General features: G+C 38.6%; 3 protein-coding genes across 5 annotated transcripts in view; all 3 read right to left on the minus strand.

Annotated features, from left to right (window-relative positions):
• The window catches only part of LOC125821735 (MAP3K epsilon protein kinase 1-like), a 602,763-nt gene that overhangs the window by 465,809 nt on the left and 115,633 nt on the right, over positions 1-21,321 (minus strand). The window lies entirely within an intron of this gene.
• Positions 10,752-12,222, minus strand: LOC125821783 (uncharacterized). Its single transcript, XM_049501152.1, has 2 exons — positions 12,172-12,222; positions 10,752-11,372 (listed from the first exon to the last, which is right to left on the minus strand). The coding sequence occupies exons 1-2, from the start codon at positions 12,220-12,222 to the stop codon at positions 10,752-10,754; spliced, it is 672 nt and encodes a 223-aa protein (XP_049357109.1).
• LOC125821750 (CENP-B homolog protein 2-like) overlaps positions 13,933-21,321 on the minus strand; it is a 30,938-nt gene continuing 23,549 nt past the window's right edge. Inside the window, exon 2 of the mRNA XM_049501131.1 lies at positions 13,933-14,262. Coding sequence (XP_049357088.1) covers positions 13,933-14,262 — 330 coding nt within the window. The remainder of the gene's footprint in view (positions 14,263-21,321) is intronic.

Below are 21,321 nucleotides of genomic sequence, written 5' to 3' on the forward strand. Positions count from 1 at the left end.
AATTGATGTCAATCGTTTCATCTATCAATGCTAATTGTTCTAACCTTGATTTAACCCATTCCGTGTCTTCAATTTGTGCTTCGACAATGATCGAAGAGAAGGGATTTCAACTTCTTCTGGGTATGACAGCCTCATTTCGTAAACCAATAAGTAAGGAGTTCACCGATTGACGTACGAATAGTCGTGCGGTATCCCAAGAGAAAATGGTAGTTTTTCATGCCACTGTCTAGATCCTTGCACCATTCTCCTAAGAATCTTCTTGATTTTTATTTGTTGCTTCAACATCCCCATTTGCTTTGGGTCGATAAGGGGTTGAATGTGATGAACAATTTTAAATTGCTCACAAACTTCCTTCATCAGGTGGCTGTTGAGATTCACTGCATTGTCTGTAATAATGATTTTGGTATGCCGAAACGACATATGATGTTTGAATGAACAAGTCCACCACTGCTTTCTTGGTGACTGATTTAAATGTGACAGTTCCACCCATTTGGTAAAGTAGTCGATGACAACTAAAATAAACTGATGCCCATTAGATGTTTTCGGCTCAATCGGCCAATAACGTCCATTTCCAAGCCACAAAAGGTCACGGAGCAGACATAGGATGCAACTCTAAAGGGGGTGAGTGAATCAAGTCGCTATGAATTTGGCACTGATGGCACCTGCGTACAAATTGAAAGCAATCTCGCTCCATGGTCAACCAATATACCCTGCCCGGATAATCTTTTTGCTAGAACATAACCATTCATGTGAGGGCCACAACCCCTGAATACACCTCATTCATAATTGTTTCTGCTTCTTGAATATTCACACATCACAATAGATTCAAATCTGGAGTCCTTTTATATAAGATATCGCCACTCAAGAAGAACCCATTGGCGAGTCGCTAATAGTTCTTTTTTTATCTCTATCAGCATGTATTGAATATTCTTTAGCTTTTAAAAATCGTTTAATGTCGTGATATCAGGGCTCACCGTCTGGCTCTACTTCAATTATATTGCAATAACCATGTTGACCCTTAACTTAGATTTCCAACGGGTCAATATAGGTATTACCCGGGTATGGAAGCATCGAGGCTAGGGTGGCCAAAGCATCAACTAACTCATTGTGAAACCTAGGAATGTACCTGAATTCAATGGACTTAAATTTTTTGATGAGGTTTTCGAAACATTGTTTGTAAGGCATGAGTTTAATGTCTCGAGTCTCCCATTCGCCTCGAGCTTGTTGAATAGGCAAATCGAAATCCCCCAAAACCACCAACTCATGCACATCCAGATTTATTGCCATATTCAAACCCATGATGCAAGCTTCATATTATGTTGTGTTATTGGTAGAAAAGAATTGAAGTTGTGCTGTGGCAGGATAATGACATTCGTTTGGTGAGATAAGAACTTCTTTTCTAAGCATTGTTTGTAAGGCATGAGTTTAATGTCTCGAGTCTCCCATTCACCTCGAGCTTGTCGAATAGGCAAATCGAAATCCCCCAAAACCACCAACTCATGTACATCCAGATTTATTGTCATATTCAAACCCATGATGCAAGCTTCATATTATGTTGTGTTATTGGTAGAAAAGAATTGAAGTTGTGCTGTGGCAGGATAATGACATTCGTTTGGTGAGATAAGAACTTCCCCAATTCCTACTCCATTTTTGTTGACAGCCCTATCAAAATATAATTTCCACACGTGACCATCATCAGGAATTTCTTCCTCAATAGAGTTGATTTCTTCATCAGAGAAGTATGTCCTTAGGGGCTCGTATTTGTCATCGACCGGATTCTCTGCCAAATGATCGACCAACACTTGTGCTTTCATGGCGGTGGAGTGACATAATAATATCAAATTCCGTAAGCAAACTCTGTCATTTTGCCAACCTACATGTTGGCATGGATTTTTGAAAAATTATATTTCAAAGGATCCATTCGAGATATAAGATAGGTCGTGTAGGACAAAAGATAGGTTTCAATTTTTGGGAAACCTAAGTCAAAGCACAACAAGTCTTTTCTAACAGAGTGTACTTTGCCTCATAGCTTGTGAACTTTTTGGCTCAAATAATAAATGGCTTGTTCCTTTTTCCCGTAATGTCATGTTTCCTAAAACGCAACCAAATGAATTATCCATTACTGAAAGATATAAGAATTAATGGCCTACCAGGTTCTGGTGGGGATCAATACCAGAGGGTTTGCTAAATATTCCTTAATATTGTCAAAAGCCTCCTGACACTCACTTGTCCATTTGATAACATCGTCCTTTTTCAACAACTTGAATATCGGCTCACATGTGGCGGTGAATTGAGCAACGAACCTGCTGATATAGTTTAACCTTCCCAGAAAACTCATGACTTTAGTTTTAGTTTTTTGAGGTGGCAATTCTCAAATGAACTTTATCTTAGAGGGATCCAATTCAATGCCTCTTCGACTAACTATAAAACCCAAAAGTTTGCCAGATGGCACTTCAAATGCACATTTAGCTGGATTAAGCTTGAGGTTGTACTTTCTCAATCTTTCGAAGAATTTCCTTAGATCACGCACATGGTCCGCTTGCGTTTTAGATTTAATGATGACATCATCGACATATACCTCAACTTCTTTATGCATCATGTCATGGAATATGATAGTCATAGCTTTCATGTAGATTGCTCTCACATTCTTTAGACCGAATGGCATGACTCTATAACAATATGTACCCAATGGAGTGGTGAAAGCAGTTTTTTCTGCATCTTTTTCATCCATGAGAATTTGGTGATATCCGGCGTAACAGTCCAAAAAAGATTGAATCTCGTGTTTGGCACAATTATCAACCAGGATGTGAATGTTGGGTAATGGAAAATTGTCCTTTGGACTTGCTTTGTTTAAATCTCTGTAATCAACACAAACTCTGATCTTCCCATCTTTCTTTAGCACTGGCACAACATTAGCCAACCATGTAGTGTATTGGACAACTCTGATCACATTTGCACTTAGTTGCTTCATGATTTCCTCCTTAATTTTATCGCTCATGTCTGTCTTAAACTTTCTCTGCTCTTACTGGATAGGTGGAAAATCAAGATGTATTGGAAGTTTGTGAACTACTAAATCAGCACTTAAACCCAGCATGTCAACGTAGGACCAAGCGAAGACATCTTTGTATTCAAATAAAACTTGAATTATGTCGTCTCGAATGTTCTGATCAACATGAATACTTATCTTTATTTTTGTCACTTCTTCAGGAGTTCCTAAATTAACCGTCTAAGTTTCACTTAAATTAGGTTTAGGCTTATTTTCAAATTGATCCAATCTTTTTTTTATTTCTTCGTATGATTCATCTTCATCATATTCGTCAAACTTTGGATTCATTGTTTCGAGATCAGATAACTTTTTAGGATCTACCTGTAAACTCTGCATGCATGTCATATTATTAAAGTCGACTTTAACGTAACAGAGAAGATGATTGAATATGATTGTGAAACTAGAACTTCATTGCGTTAAATGGGAAATGATAGAAGGGTTAACACCAAAGTGAGACAACTAGAAGGTTTGACTTACAACCTTGAGAATAATCCAAATAGATAAATTAAAAGCAGCAAAATAAATTACCAAGACTCCCTCTTTGTAGGGAGAGGAGTGGCTTCCCAGTTGTTGAGTTGGACATTCGGGCCGACGAATTGCACCTCCATATGACTAGTGCCTTCACCCCATCTGAGTCATGTTTACGTCATAAAATATTTCCTTGATACCTTGACATATTTCATCCACATCATTCTGGATAGAGAAGTCTGGACTTGGTTCACCTCGAGATTTAACGAAAGATTGAGCAATATGAGGGATTGGCTTCAACAAATTCCAAACATTTCTTTTACGATATTTTGCTCATTTCTATCAAATCTAGTTGGATTGAAACCTAAACCGAATGTCTCTTGATTACCCATCGGATTGATGGGATCTACATTTTCTTGCAAAGACAACCACAGTCCCTTTCCAGGTTCATAGTCATTTTGTACCATCTATGACACCACCATGACTAAAGCATACGATAGATGAGGTTGTGGTATAGGCTTCCCTACCTGAAACGACCCCAAAAATGCCCGACAATGTGCTTCGGAAACACCTATAATTGTAATTTCCATATATCTCAAAATCCGTGCATAATTTCGGAAATTCGACTTCATATTCTTATTCAGGGGGTAAAATTGAGTAGGAAATGGGTCTAACCCGAATTTTAGAGCAACCGTATCAAAATTCGAAAATCGCAAAACATGTGATTTTCAGGGTCAACTTTAAAGAGGCATATCTCTTAGCACACAAGGAAATGGAAGGGTCACTACCTATTAAATTAAAGCCCTTCGAGTTATCTTTCCAATGCAATTGGTTTCACCTCATTCTGAGTTAGGATGAAGGAGTTATGATCATTTTCGTAAAACCTGTCCGGGCAGAATCGCAATTTCCAATAAGCTACGTTACTGTAGCGGGCTGGGACGTTTTTCTTTTATAAAAAAAAGGATTGTCCCATACTAGTTATATTTCTTTCTAGCTTCAAAACACTCAAAAACTCTCTCTAAACCCTCTCCAAATTCCACCAAGATCTTCAACCAAATTCAAACATCTCAAGTTCTAATTCCGGATTCAAGACTCAATCTCAAGCTTCAATTCTCCATTCCAATCTTCATCAAGGATTCTCCAAAGTTGAGGTATGTGGGTTGATTGTGGAAACCTTCATTTCCACAAGTCCAACCATTTATTCTCTATTTTACTTCAAGTTTATGGGTCCTTATGATCATTTATGAACTCTTGAATTATGAAATTACTACTACACATTCTATTATGGTCTATTTTTGCATATTATCATGAATGAAATTATTATGTGATGTTTATGGTTTTCATGCTTCCATGATCAAATTATGAAGGTTGATATATATATGTATGTTGTTGGTGGGCTGATTTATATGTATTTCGGAATTGGTTGGACTTAGTACTCTTGAACAATAGTCCACCATGTGTTTGATAAAATGCCATTTATAGAATTCATAGGAAATGGAAGGTCCAATGTACATCCTATGAGTCGGATGATTACATAATTATTGAAATGATGATGAAAGGATACATGTATATGATTTTCTCAATATAGTGTTGTGAGTCGACCAAGCCTAGTACGGGGGGGTAGTAGGCCTGTATAACCGTATCGAGGGGTTGGTACCTTGGTTGCCTAGTATGGGGGGTAGTAGGCCCGTATAACCATATCGAGGGGTTTGTACCTTGGTCCCTAGCTCGGGGGTGGTAGGCCCGGGTAACCACATTGAGGGGTTGTACCTTTTTCGCCTCTCCAAGGGGGTGGTAGGCCTTGGAAAATACTATATTGATGGTCACTAGCCACACATGTACTACATCCCACTAAATATGATTTTTATGTAAGCATTATTATACATATCATTTCATTAATATGCTATTTATCGGGTATGATTATGCATTTTTCCTATGATGTCCAACTATTGTAGCATTGCATTGCATCCCATATACTTAGTACATTCAAACGTACTAATGCATACTCTATGCCTACATGATGTCACCATGTAGGGACCGGAGCACCGCTTGACCATCATCCTCCGCGTGGCTAATACGATTTCCTATCAAGGTTATTGGTGAGTCCTCCATTCAGGGGACGTTGCTCATGATCTTTTGCTATGTATAAGACTTTCTTTTTAGTTATGTTTTGACTATGAGGGTGAGCCCGGTGGTTTGACTTGGCCCCCGCTAAGTACTCATGTTTAGAGGTGGTGTTCGACAAGTTGTGTTTTATGCTTGAGCTTGACTCATCTATGGTATTTATGTATCATTCCCTTTTTTTTTCTTGCTCCCTTAGTCCCGATTTCCCCTTGATTATGTTTATCGCTTATGGTCATTTTAATTGATTCCGCGACCAAGGATGTGTAATGATATGCTATGAGGCTTGTTTGGAGTTCCTTCGGGTTCCCCATTCGCCGGTCACGTCTAGGCCCTAGGCTTGGGTCGTGACACTACCGAAAACTGATTGACTGTTATAATCTCAAAAGCTTGATAGTCGAGGGATTCACAACCACTTTTGGCCTCAATTCATGGTATTGAAGGATCTTGGGTAATTGGGAGATCATCTTCACCATGGACGATGATTTCCAGTTTATCATGCTCAAACTTGACCACTTGGTGCAGAGTAGACGGCACAGCTCTAGCCAGGTGGATCCATGGACTACCCAAAAGTAGATTGTAAGAAGTATCCATGTCTATTACTTGGAAAGTGATTCTGAACTCTACTGGTCCAATTGTAACAGTTAAGTATATTTCACCAAGAGTGACCCATTTTGCGCCATCAAATGCACGCACACAGACATTGTTAGTATGAATTCTATCCATGTTGAATTTCAACCTTTGTAGAGTAGAAAGAGGGCATATGTCTACACCTGATTCTCGATCGACCATGACCCTCTTCACATTTCACGGTTAAATGTAACGCCTTATTATGCCCATATCCTTCCAAAGGCAATTCATCATCAGCGAAAGTGATTTTATTTACCTCAAATATTCGGTTGGCCATTTTTTCCAAGTGACCCACCGTGATACTTTCTGAGATATGTGCCTCATTCAAGATTCTGGTCAAAGCTTCACGATGCTCTTTAGAATGTATGAGTAATGACAACAAGGATATCTGAGTGGGTGTTTTCCTCAATTGATCAATAACAGAATAATCTTGATCTTTTATCTCTTTTAGGAACTTTTCAGCCTCTTCCTCAGTGACGGATTTTTTAACTGGCAACTGATTTTCTTTAGCTTGTTTGTCTGTTCTTAATTATTCTGGAGCATAACACCTCCCAGAACGAGTTAATCCTCTTGTTTCATTTGTCTCTTCAACAATCTCTTTTCCCTTGTGGGTAACAACGACTTTGTCGTAATTCCATGGAACGGTCTTGGTGTTTGTCATCGAAAATTGTGTTGCAATTTGTATCACAACTGGCTCTTTCACACTTTCTTGATTTTGATCAAATGTTCAAAGCTTACCAGGAATGTATAATTTTGGTCCATTCAACGGTACTTCTCATCTTTTTACAGCTCCAGGGACATACAACACTAGTTTTCTCAAGTCTCCAAAATTTGAATTTGCACCATTCACAATTATTGGTGCCTTTTGTATGGGTTCTAAAACCATACTCGACTCTTCTTTTGAATCCCTGCTTTCCATTTTTGTTCTATATGTTTGCTCACAATCTTCATAAATGTCTACCATCCCCACAACATGCTCCTTATTGTGAGCATGGAGTGGATTATTGGTGACATTTGGCGCCTCCTCATTGCGTATCTCAATTACCTTATCCTCTATCAACTTCTCAATGACTCTTTTTAGAGTCCAACAATTCTCTGTGCTATGACCTGGAGTGTTAGCGTGATACTCACATATAACAGTTGGATCAAAGCCTCTTGCATTCGAATTGACAAAATAGGGATTGACAGGTTCAACCAATCTCAATTGTACTAATTTTCGCAACAAACTCGTATATGACTATCCAATTGGGGTAAAGTTTTCTTTCCGACCTTGTTCTCTTGTATAATCCATCCGGTGACGTGGATTATAGGGTGCCTAAAAATTTTGTTGTTGGGGGCGAGAACCTTTTGGGGCAGGTGCCCACTATTGTTGGCGCTGAGTAGGTCAAACATATGCTTGAGTATTGAGAACTGCATATTAGGATGGGTAATAATGTTGAGGAGAATTAGATTGTTCTTGTTGGACTTGAACATAAGGGTGGTTCATGCCCATTTGAACACCTCTCGATCCAGATGTCATCATGGACCCTTCCTCCTTCCTTTTTCGATTTACAAAATTACATGACCCGCTTTGTATTGCTTGTATGGTAGCTCTAATGGCTGTCTGCCTTACAATTTTACCCAATTTTATGTCGTTCTCTACCATTTCTCCGATATTAATTGCTTCGGCGAAAGGCTTTCCCATTGCAGCGAGAAGGTAACGAAAGTAGTCAGGTTCTTGTGCCTGGAGAAAAACATCAATCAATTCATAGTCTTTCATCGGCTGTTTGACTCTAGTCGCTTGCTCCCTCCATCTTATGGCATATTCCCTAAAGCTTTTAGATGATTTTTTCTTCATATTAGCTAGGGACACACGTTAGACTTTTTCCAAAGTAAGCCATAAGAAGTTCTTTTTTTCCTTCAGCTCCCCTTAGCTGATTACAAAATCTTTTCAAATGAGCCACTGGGTCGCCATGACCATTATACTTATCAAACTTTGGAGTTTTGAAACCTATAGGCAAGTGAACATCTGGAAACATGCATAAGTCCTTGAACGAGACACTTTTGAGTCCTCCCAGCCCTTGCATATTTTTATGTTTTGCTCTAAACTCCTCATTTTTCTTGCAATTTCTTCATGATCCTTGTCCTTAAAGGTTTTTTCAACCTCGACGGTGGAATTGTATTGATGAGTGTGGTGGTAAGAATTAGGAATTTTGACAGTCAATTTAGTGGCCTGACCTTGGCCGTATTGATCTTTGGGTATAGGATCATCATTGGATTTTTGTACTAGTGTTGATTGAGGAATTGCATTAGTTTGCACAGTTGGCATGAAGAGTGGATTGTTCATCATGGGTGGATTCAACGGGTGTACCGAGGAAATTCCAGCAGTATTAGATGTGTTAACGTAAGGGTCAAATCCAGGTGGATAAATGGGTCACTTGTTGAGACTTGAATGGGGAATGACATATTCACATTCAGGTATTCCCGAATTGAAGATGCGGGAGCCTGCCCATTCATCCAAGCTTTATACATTTCGGCCATCTGTTGTGTCAACATTTTGACCTCTTCTACAGATACTGACTCTTGTGCAACCATTTGATTTTGGACTTCATCATTTCCCGACTCTGTTCCGTCTTTGCGTGTCATTTTTACTTTCATTTTGATCTTGTGTTATATTGATGAGATGCCAGCTTTCTTCACAAACCACCACCTTTAAACTTCTCTCTTATATATAAAAACAAACGTGTTAGGATTCAACATTTTGCAATATTAATAACACTTGTATGTTATGCACCTAAATTATTCCTATTTCTACAATGAGTTTTGGAAGACTTTTATGTTTCATCCGGCTTTGGATGACTTGCTTATGCCTTTTAGTCCCATACTTTACTCATCTGAATATTTTGAACGCATTTTGATCGAACTTGTTGAAGGTTGCCTACGTATCATGTTAAACATGAATCAGATCATTACGTAGTCGTGAAGAAGAATTATTAAAAAAAAAAAAAAAACACGACATTTATTTATATGAAGATATCATTCAAATCAAAATGTTCTTAAAATAAATAACCAAAACATCAAAGTACTTAAAGATTGAAACAAACTTCGACAAAAAATGAAAATAAAAGAAATAATAATAATAATAAAACAAATCCTTCTCCAATATTTCTCGATCATTAATTGCCCCTAGCTAGAGTAAACCTTGAACAAAGCCTTTGGCAGATGTGGGGCAGTGCACGCGCATGTCGACCCAGGCTCTCATCACTCCGATGTAGATAACCACCATAAACATCAATCAAGCTCTCTGTCAGTGAAGTACTTGTCCTTTGGCCTCTCCATATTCTCGTGACAATTCTGCAACCATTCTTGAGTAGTATCAACCTGTGGGTCAAATCCTCTTCATGTGCTGAAGCTCTTCGATTTGATTATGAAGTTCTTCACGCTCCCCCATCCATTGGTTTCTCTCGATTGCAACTTCTGTTTGATACGATGTGAAACGCTTTGCTATGTCTGTTTCTCGTCCCATCGAAGCTTTTAAATGATTTTGTAGTCTAGCTTGTGTGTGCATTAAGAGAGTCTTTTCTTTTTTATACTCCTCCTCTTGTTGCTCCATAGCGCCCGTGATGATGCCCAAATCTTCATGTAAGGTTCGAATGGTGGATTGATGTTCTTTTTCAGCCCTTTTCTGAATCAACCTAACTCTTTCTTTGAATATTGCATCACGTTGAGCCAACTCTTCTCTAGCATTCTTCAGATCATTACTGAGGATATCCAGAGTAGACCTGTAATTTCTTTCCACCTCGAGCCGAGCTTGCTTGATTCTGACTTCAATTTCCTCTTCTCGATCTCTGAGTTTTCGCGCTGATCCTTCGGGCATTACTTTGAGGGGGGCTTGATCAAAGAACCAATGGAGGTATGAGGGGTCTACTTCTCCTTCAACACGATCGTCTACCATAGCTTTCGAGCTTAAAGTTTGACTACCACCCCAAATCTTTTGAGCTTCTGATTCTCGATCTCGATCTTCAGACGCCACCTCCCATACGAAACTCTGTGTATCCTCGGCCCTAGGTAAGATTTGTTTTTGTCCTAATTGGCGTAGCACCCGAAGGGGTATGTACGGTTGGAATCCTTGAAGGCCTGTCAGAACAAAGAATGGACGATAGGAAGACAACAATTACCTCACTTGCAGGGAACCAATGATAGTTCCATGTAATATCAGAAGCAGTTAATTTAAGAAGATAATGTCTCCACGCTTTGACACCTTTTGGCAATTTGTCTGCTAATTCCTTCATTCTGTCTGGGTGGCTCAAAATATAATTCGTCCATTCAGATTTGAAATCTGTCGCAAAACGATGGCGATACAAGTGCTCCAAAAACCACATTTGCAATAGAATGCTGCAACCTTCAAAAAAGTCTTCCCCTTCTCTACATTTAGTCAAAACACGATAAATGTCAGCCAACATCATTGGCAAGATAGTGGATTTCTTTTTCTTCATCATAACAGCGACTATTCCCGATAGACGAATACTGATTTTTTTATCCCTTCTTGGAAAAACCATGGTTCCCAAAAAGGCCACCATGAATGCTTCTTGTCTATGTTTTTCCCAAGTAGGAGGTGTTGCCCATTTTTAAGTTGTTTCCCGTAGTCTGAAAATCCTTCTTTCTTTCCATATCTTGAGTATAGAAATTCCAAGGAAACCAACCCATTATCAAAACACTCCTTATGAGGATAGATGATGTGCATTTGTTCTAAAAATTTGTTCCCGCTGACGTTTCTTGGGGCTATGAGTGTTTTGCTTTGGAGATCCTTGCCTAACCCTGTGAAACCACCCAACTCCTCCAATGTAGGCGTCAACTCAAAATCGCTAAAGCGAAACACATTGCTTGTAGAATCCCAAAAAGGGATCAAAGCCTCGATCAAATCTCTGTCAGGACTAAATCTCATGATATCTGTGAGGAAACCAAGATGTTTGAATATCTCAGTTCGCCTAAACTCATGCATATCGTTCCACCAAGCCATGAGTAGTGGTGGGGTTTTATCCGTGATCATGAACTTTGGGGGATCATTAACCATTTCGACTGCTTCATCCCTTGGTCTTTTATCACATCTCATAGATTTCATGGTTACCTGGTTAGGAAAAGAAACTCGCGATTTAAAACCAAATTTAACTTATGAAATTTTGATAATTCGAAATCATTTGTTGAAGTAGTAATAATAAAAAATATATGAAAAATGACTCAGAATGCCTAAAGTGGTCATTCTTTCGAAAACGACTTTTGTTGACCTTCCTTAAAGGAAGCCTAGGTTGGTTTAAGAGAAAATGATCGGATAAATAGATAATTTGACAAGTGAATCATGAAGAACAGAAAAAATAAAAAATAAAAAGAAGGTGGATATGCCCTATTTGAAACAAATTTAAAGACATACATATAATAATTTATTTTATTGCATTATTTTTTTATTATAACCTTTTTATTTATATATTTATTTTTTTTTTTTTTTTTTTTTATTTGTTGTAAAAACTTGATGTTTTGATAAAAGCGAGAATACAATTGAGGGTTATATATATATATATTATTTTCACTTTGTTTATCTTGAATTATTTGCTGAAAGTGGGTAAAAATAGACGTTTCTTCTTTTAGTCAATTATTTAAAGCCGGTCAACATTTGTTATAGTCTTCCACATGATGCAACAAGTAGCACAAAAATGTACATGATGGTCTCAAGAACAGGTACCTGTCCTAGACAGACCCGGCCCCCATGCCGAGTCTTGCTAAGTTAAATGCACATGATGCAGATAAAGCAAAACCTAGTAAGGATATCATGTATGAAGGTTTCAGTTCTACTAAGGTTGAACTTGTGGAGCAAGGTATCTAGACTGGCTGTAAAACGAGCGGACAACTCGAGTTAGGGAGTAGCAACGTACCGGTAGCAGCGCTTTCCGGCTTTGTGCATGGGTGCTCCCTATCCTAAACATGTATGACTAAATATCCTTCACCATGGACCGAAGATCCACTGGCTATCTTAACAGAAGTGGGGTGCGCAGTCGCAATTCCCATAATTGTATTATAGAAGACTCAGAGGGGTGCGCGAGAGAAGACAGTTATAATGCAATGCAAATAATATTAAAATAGTAAAAAAGTAAACAATTAGCACATTCAGCCAACAAATAGAATATCCAAAACATAAATAATTAAGTAAATAGTCATATATAAGTCAATATTATAAGCTCGAATTCTGGTTATTCCCCGGCAGAGTCGCCATCTGTCACACCCCTTTTTTTTTCCTCAAAATTTAATTAAGTATGTTTTGAAAGAAAAAAGAGTTTCTCCAATTGAAGTGACATTTTGAAAAGGGATTATTTTATTATTCAGAGTCGCCACTTGAAATTGAGTTTCGGTGTTCCAAGTCACCTTATTATTTAAACCCCTAATCAAAAAGAAATTTGACTCTTTATTTTTATTGGTCTGCGATTACAAAGATAGGGTAAGGAATTCTGTTGACCAAGGGGAAGGTATTAGGCACCCCTCGAGTCCCGTGATTCTAACACGGTCGCTTCATTGACTATATATAACTTAAATTAATTTTCGGATATTGTATTATTAACTTAATAATAAAAGTTATTTACCTCATTATTTAATTTATTTTAAACCTATTTATATTATATTAATATATGTTCGTTAATTAAAAAAAAATGTATATCACATGAATTTATTCAAACATAATAAAGTAAAGGTAATAGATTTACAAATCTTGAAATGTCTTGTAATTTCTTTTCTTCTCCCTTTTTTTTTTCATGTATTTGTATTTATTTATTTTTATTGTGGATAGAAAATATGTAGGTATCTAATTACTAGGAATTAGAATTTTTGTAGGATTGAGATTTTTGAGTTTGAATATTTTAGGATAAAATTTTATTTCTATTCTAAATCTAACTTAAAAAAAAATACAATCCTAAAATATTCAAACTCAAAAATCTCAATCCTACAAAAATTCTAATTCCTAGTAATTAGATACCTACATATTTTCTATCCACAATAAAAATAAATAAATACAAATACATGGAAAAAAAAAAGGGAGAAGAAAAGAAATTACAAGACATTTCAAGATTTGTAAATCTATTAACTTTACTTTATTATGTTTGAATAAATTCATGTGATATACATTTTTTTTTTAATTAACGAACATATATTAATATAATATAAATAGGTTTAAAATAAATTAAATAATGAGGTAAATAACTTTTATTATTAAGTTAATAATACAATATCCGAAAATTAATTTAAGTTATATATAGTCAATGAAGCGACCGTGTTAGAATCACGGGACTCGAGGGGTGCCTAATACCTTCCCCTTGGTCAACAGAATTCCTTACCCTATCTTTGTAATCGCAGACCAATAAAAATAAAGAGTCAAATTTCTTTTTGATTAGGGGTTTAAATAATAAGGTGACTTGGAACACCGAAACTCAATTTCAAGTGGCGACTCTGAATAATAAAATAATCCCTTTTCAAAATGTCACTTCAATTGGAGAAACTCTTTTTTCTTTCAAAACATACTTAATTAAATTTTGAGGAAAAAAAAAGGGGTGTGACACCCTATATAAATATATGGTTCCATTAATATCATAAATTAACAATTCTTTAAAAGTACAAATATACCTAAGACAATTTACTGAAATATGATTCTATTGTGTTTTTTTTTTTTTTTTTAAATTTAAATCTTGTTGAAGCTCATCTCTAACTTTTCTTATTGCATCCAAGAGCTCCGGTGTTGTCTTTTCGAACTGTATCATAAAATTGTGAAGAGTTCTAGATGCGATAAGTGCTTCCTTACGCGTAACTTGTTCCAAAGTTATAGTATCATCTTTGACTTCGTCATCAACATTGTTTTTTCCGATGGTATCCACAATTTCTTCTAAGTTCTGGACCTCTGAACATGTATCACTTTCACCTAGATAATCTAAGAGGTTATTGACATCCATTTTATTGTGATAAGCGAGATCGGTAATCATGACCTCAAGTGTAACACCTCAAAATCCAGACCCAGAAAAAATTTGCAGAAATCTCACCTGGACAGTGAACCGCGACAGGGTTCACGGACCGTGATAGGGACCACAATCCGTTGACCTGCCCGTGGTGGGGGATTGGACTCTACCAGTCCCTGATTTCAGATCACGGGACCTTTCACGGGCCGTGTCTTGACAACAGACCGTGGTGGCATCCGTAGAAACGAGGCAGTAGACCCCCCCTAGCCAGCCCTTAAACTCCCGGGCCTAAGTGAAGAGCACGGACACCTTCACGGTCTGTGGTCATTCACACGGCCCGTGGGAGGGTCCGTGAAGCAGGGCTCTCAGACCACCGGACCAAGTGAAAACCACGGAGGCCTTCACTGCCCGTGGTCCTTCACACGGTCTGTAGTGGAGCCCGTGAAGAAGGCCCCCAGAACTAGAGGTCACTGGATCAAGAACCACGACCCACTTCATGGTTTGTGGTCCCTTTGACGGTCCGTGAAGGTGGCAATGGTCAGCCCTGCCAGTAGTTTAAGTCAGGGGTCTTTTGGTCTTTTTGTTTTTCGTTGGACCCCTAAACTACGTCGCTTTAACCCTAAACTACGTGGTTTTGGTTAGTTTTAGCCTAGAAACATAACTAGAACTTACCTAAGTCAAATCATTAATCAAAACATAAGAAAAATTAGAGCTTGAGAGGAGAAAAGAATTCAAGAACCCTAGTTCAAGAACGCAGCTAGATTCCATCAGTTCCAGCCCCAAAATTGAAAGATTTCTTCGTGAAATTCGTCACCAGGTATGTGGAATTTCACTAGTGGGTTCCTTTCGCCCATTAGGTTCCTAAAATTCAGTCAGATTCTTAATTCCCTTATTATAACTAGACCTAGGGCTTTTAGAACTCCAGCAGATTATCATGAATTAGTTATTTCCATGTTCCGAATCAGATTATCATGTTATTACTTCGTTTCTTGCATGAATTTCAGAACCCTAACTATGTAGTTCTTTAGTTCTTTAATTACACATGCTAGGTCAGATATTTCAGATATACATGCCTCAGTTTTTGAATGTGTCATTATCAGTATATTAATGTTGCATTCTCAGTTGCATGTCAGTTTTGAGCTATCTAGTATATTACAGTAATTCAGTCATAATGTGTTAATCACTTAATCTATTGGGAGTAGAATAATATCGAGTTGGACTAGGGTCAGTCACCCGTATAGTCCCAGAACTACGAGCCACGTAAGTTATAAGTCCCCTTTGTGGGAATCATTTAGTGATCACGCCAGTGATGCCTCTATACCTGTGGCAGGGTATATTGGGTCCTCTCGATGGAGAGTATACATCGGAATCCACATTTAGCTCATGTGGTTTTATTGTCGGTTATTAGTAGCTCCCACAGTTCAATCACACTCTATTGCATTGACCACATTTACAGTACAATCAGTAATCAATCTCAGCATGTTAAAAATTTGGTCATTGCATTCAGTTAGCTCAGTATTCAGTATCTATATCATGTACATAATATATTTGCTTTATTGCTTATTTAGTTATATGTTTATTTCAGCTTTACTCTATCTTTCATGCTCAGTACCTTTCAAGTACTGACGCATACTCGCGCTACATCTTCTCGTGATGTATGTCCAGGTTCTCAGCATCTAGACCACGCATAGATAGGTTTCCAATCTCCAGCTCAGCAGCATCAGTGGTGAGTCCTCATTCTTCGAGGACCATAGTCATGTTCTATTTCAGTTATTTAGTCTTTAGTTTCAGTTTTGCTAGATTTAGTTGGGGGTTGTCCCAGCACTTCTAGTCAGTTAGAGGCCATTTTCAAACATAGTTAAATTCAACTTAATATTTAAGTTAATATTTATTTTGTATTAAACTCTCAGATTTTTCATATATTCAGTTTTAGTATATGGGTATTCCCCATCATTTCAGATTTACTTCATGTTTTAAGCTTCCGCATCAGTTTATTATTCTTAGTATGTTTATTATATGCCAGAAGAGTTAGCTTGGGGTCACTTGTGATCCTAGGTCCCGTGTCTGCGTCTCGGGGGTAGCTCGGGGGTGACAAACTTGGTATCATAGCATTAGGTTCAAGAGTCCTAGGATGTCTGAAAAAGCCACACTAAGTAGAGTCATTTTCATGGGTGTGAAGTGCACCACATCTAATGAGAAGGAGGCTACAAGGTGTTTTAGGAAAATCTTCATTTTTCTTGTTACTTCTATCGTGCGGAAGGTATGATCTAACTCCATTCTAACATGACGTTCCGCGTTTCAGATCATGCCTCATCGTAGAGCTAATGCCAGGAATGCTAACACAACTCGTCTAGTCGTAGATCGAGAAGTTTCGAATGCAGAGTTTCGGAACGACATTCAGATGATGGCTCAGAGTGTGGCTAACCAGAACAATCAATAGGGTCAAGTTCCTGCGAATGCTGGTGGTGGGTCAGCGACAACAAGGGTCCGTGATTTATTAGGATGAATCCTCCTGAGTTCTTAGGATCGCAGATTGGTGAGGATCCCCAAAACTTCTTAGATGAGGTCAAGAAGATCCTTGAAGTGATGCAGTTGACTGGGAATGATCGGGTTGAGTTGACATCTTACCAGCTTAAGGATGTGGCTCATATCTGGTATACTCAATGGAAAGAGAATAGGGGTACATATGTTGCTCATATCACTTGGGAATGCTTTAGCGAGAATTTTCTCGACAGGTTCTTCCCAAGAGAGTTGAGGGAGCCAAAAGCTCAGGAATTCATGAACTAAGGCAAGGTAATATGACAGTCCTAGAGTATGGGCTTAAGTTTACCCAACTCTCCAGGTATGCTCCTGATATGGTTGCTGACTCCAGAGCTCAGATGAATAAGTTTATGTATGGAGTTTCAGACTTGGTGAAAACAGTGTAGAAATGTTATGTTGCTTGAAACATGAATATCTCTAGGCTCATGACTCACACTCAGCAGGTTGAGGGTGATACGCTTAGGGAACAAGCTAAAGAGAACAAGAAGGCTAAGAACTATGAGTATTCACAACAGAAATCGAGTGGAAATCGCTCGCAAGGTCAACAGATATCTTCAGCCCCAACCCCTTCATTAGCTAGTGTTCCATCCTCCAAGTACAGGCATGACCAGAAAGGTAAAACATCAGGCTCTAAGTTTCAGGAAGGTGTCTCAGGTACCAAACCTACCCAAACTGCTCCAAATGTGGTAAGAACCATCTGGGCGAGTGCCTTGCAGGACAAAAATGATGTTTTGGATGTGGTCAGTCTAGTCATAGGTTGAGGGATGGTCCTTCTAAACAGGGGTAATGAGGTAATAATGGTAGAGCTTAGTCTATAACTTTAGCAGCACCAGCAAGGCGCCCGACTCAGTAGGGTAACTCATCTGGTCCAGGTGGCGGCCAGCGCCAGAACATGTTGTATGCTCTTCAAGCTCGCCAGTATCAAGAAGGTTCTCCTGATGTAGTCACTGGTACGTTATGAGTCTTTAATCTCGATGTTTATGCTTTGTTAGATCCAGGGGCTGCTCTCTCCTTTGTAACTTCTTTTATAACAGACAACTTTAATGTTAGTCCAGAAACACTCTCAGAACCCTTCTCAGTCTCTACTCCAATCGGTGACCCAGTTATAGCTAGACGGGTATAAAGAAATTGCCCTATCACAGTCTCTCAGAAAGTCACCTCAGCAGATCTTGTAGAGTTAGAAATGGTAGGCTTCGATGTCATTCTAGGCATGAATTGGTTATATTCCTGTTATACCTCAGTCGATTGTAGAACTAAGATTGTTCGTTTTCAGTTTCCAGACGAACCAATCTTAGAATGAAGGGTAGTAGCTTAGTGCCTAGGAGTCGATTCATTTCTTACCTTAAGGCCAGAAAGATGATTTCTAAGGTTTATCTCTATCATCTAGTTCGAGTTAAGGATTCTAGCTCTGAAAGCCAAATGCTTGAGTTAGTTCCAGTAGTTAACAAATTTCCAGAAGTGTTTCCAGAAGATCTTCTCGGAGTTCTTCCCAAAAAGGAAATCTACTTTAGAATTGATCTCCTTCTAGATACCCAGCCTATTTCCATTCCTCCTTATAGAATGGCTCCAGTTGAGCTTAAGGAATTGAAAGAACAATTGAAAGACCTTCTATATAAGGGCTTCATCAGACCTATTATTTCACCATGGGGTGCACCAGTGTTGTTTGTGAAGAAGAAAGATGGTTCACTCAGAATGTGTATTGACTATAGCCAGTTGAACAAAGTCACAATCAAGAATAAGTACCCTATCCCCAGGATTGATAACTTGTTTGACCGACTTCAGGGTGCTAGTCACTTCTCTAAGATAGACCTCAGAACCGATTATCATTAGCTCAGAGTCAGAGATAGTGACATCCCGAAGACAGCCTTCAGGACTTGGTATGGTCATTATGAATTTGTAGTTATGTCTTTTGGACTAACCAATGCTCCTACAGCTTTCATGGATTTGTTGAACAAAGTGTTCAAGCAGTATTTGGACTTGTTCGTTATCGTCTTTATTGATGATATCCTCATTTACTCTAGGAATGAGGAAGAACATGCGAGTCATTTGAGGGTTGTTTTGCAGACTCTCAAAGATCACCAGTTATTCGCTAAGTTTAGCAAATGTGAGTTTTGGTTGCAATTTGTTGCTTTCCTTGGTCACATTGTATCTAGCGAAGGAATCCGAGTGGATTCACAGAAAATAGAAGTAGTGAAGCAATGGCCTAGACCTACCTCTCCTACAGATATCAGAAGCTTCTTGGGTTTGGATGGTTATTACAAAAGGTTTATGGAAGAATTTTCATCTATAGCCTCTCCATTGACTAGGTTAACTCAGAAGAAGGTCAAGTTCCAGTGGTCAGATGATTGCGAGAAAAGCTTTGCAAAACTGAAAACTAGGTTGACTACAACTCTTGTTTTGACTCTACCAGAGGGTTCAGATGGTTATGTGATCTATTGTGATGCATCCAGAGTCGGCCTAGGTGTTATGTTGATGCATCGAGATAAGTTATAGCCTATGCTTCTAGACAGCTTAAGGTGCATGAGAAGAACTATCCAAGTCATGACCTCGAGCTTGCAACAGTGGTGTTTGCACTTAAGATCTGGAGGCATTACTTGTATGATGTTCACAGACCATAAGAGCCTTCAATATGTATTCACCCAGAAAGAGTTGAATCTTCGCCAGAGGAGATGCTCTCAAGGACTACGACATAAGTGTGCATTACCATCCTAGTTAGGCTAATGTAGTAGGAGTTCTTAGCAGACTATCTATGGGTAGTGTAGCATATGTTGAGGAAGAAAGAAAAGAGCTAGTGAAGGATGTTCTCCAGGTTGCTCGCTTGGGAGTTTACCTTATGAGCATATCGAATAGTTGTGTAAAAGTGCAGAATGGGTCAGAATCTTCATTGGTAGCAGAGGTTAAGGAAAAGCAAGACAGTGATCCAATCTTGCTTCAACTAAAAGGTGTAGTCCACCAACAAAGAGTTGAGGTCTTCTCCCACGGAGGAGATGGTGTACTTCGCTATCAAGGTAGATTGTGTGTTCCTAATATGGGTGAATTGAGACAACATATTCTTGCAGAAGCCCGTAACTCCAAATATTCTATTCATCCAGGCACCACTAAGATGTACCACGATCTGTGGAAAGTCTTTTGGTGGAATGATATGTAAAGAGATCTAGTAGATTTTGTGGCTAACTGCCCCAATTGTCAACTAGTGAAGGTAGAACATAAGAAACCAGGGGGTATGACGCAAGAGATCGACATTCCTACTTGGAAGTGGGAAGTGATAAACATGGACTTCATTACAGGATTACCTCGTACTTGCCGATAACATAACTCCATTTAGGTGATAGTTGACAGAGTTACTAAGTCTTCTCGCTTTTTGGCGGTCAAGACTACAGATTCGGCGGAGGACTACGCCAAACTTTACATTAATGATATAGTCAGGTTGCATGGGGTTCATTTGTCTATCATCTCAGATAGAGGTCCTCAGTTTACCTCTCATTCTGGAAGTCTTTTCAGAAAGGTCTTGGTACTCAAGTTAACCTTAGCACAACATTTCATCTCAGACGGATGGTCAGGCAGAGCGTACAATTCAGACCTTAGAGGACATATTGAGAGCTTGTGTGATCGATGATGAGTCCATAATTTGGACTCATTTAGGGCTTTATTTTAATAGAATTAGTGTCTTCAAATGCATATTTTGTCTCAATAACTGATGTAAATCCTTAAGTTTCAGGTATTTGGAGTTTGAGGCAAAGCATGGACACTACTTGGCAAAAAGAAACAAGGCAGCTGAAAAGAACGAAGAAATGAAAGACTGGAGATCGATGAGCCCAGTTGGCGAGTTGCCGATGGGCCTGGAGATCACCTTTTGTTCCTGTGTGCTGAGCCCTGAAGGGAAATATCAAGTTGGCGATGAAACGGAGCAGTCAGCGTGTCACTGAGCAGTTTCACGAAGAAGTACTATATCGCCCAGCAACCCAAAACGCAAAGAGGCTGAAGGCTAAAGCAAGGAGGTGATGAAATCGACCAAAAGGCGGATCGCCGAATGTATCGGCAATCCCGGCTAACTACGCCAAATGGTCCTCCGCAATAGAAATTTTCAAAACACTATAAATACTTGTTTAAATATCATATCATAGGGCTGCTATTATTCGAACTTGTTACAGTTTTTTGAGAGAGTCTAAGTTTTAGAGGGTTTTGGAGACTTTGTTCTAAAACCTTAAAGATTCAAAGGGTTTTCAAATCCAAGAAATTGGACGTGGGTCAAGAAGATTCTTCACTCTTGACGTGTTTTAAGACTTAATTCTTCATACTCAGTTGATCGAAACTGATATTGGTATAAATTTTTATCTCTCTTACATGTCTAGCTAAAACCCAATTCTTGGGGTGTGATTTTGTGAATATGGGTTAAATTATCTGTTGGGTCTTGCTTGTTGATGGTTTTATTTGTTGTTTAAATTTGATTTTTGTTTAGTAGTTGTGTATGAACATAATGGGATTGTAGTTGTAAATACGATTTTATCTTAGTATTTCTAGCTTGCTCGAGAGAGGTCGTAAAACTAA

This window comes from Solanum verrucosum, unplaced genomic scaffold (assembly GCF_900185275.1).
Source record: "Solanum verrucosum unplaced genomic scaffold, falcon-dt-bn FXZP01000210.1, whole genome shotgun sequence".
NCBI classification, from domain to species: Eukaryota; Viridiplantae; Streptophyta; class Magnoliopsida; order Solanales; family Solanaceae; genus Solanum; species Solanum verrucosum.

Bases quoted from the DNA above. Each gene is read 5' to 3' on its own strand.
- LOC125821783 (XM_049501152.1), bottom strand. From the start codon at position 12,222: ATGTTTAGGATAGGGAGCACCCATGCACAAAGCCGGAAAGCGCTGCTA. The intron at 11,373-12,171 runs GTACGTTGCTAC...TTTCCTAACCAG, and splicing joins GCCGGAAAGCGCTGCTACCG to GTAACCATGAAATCTATGAG.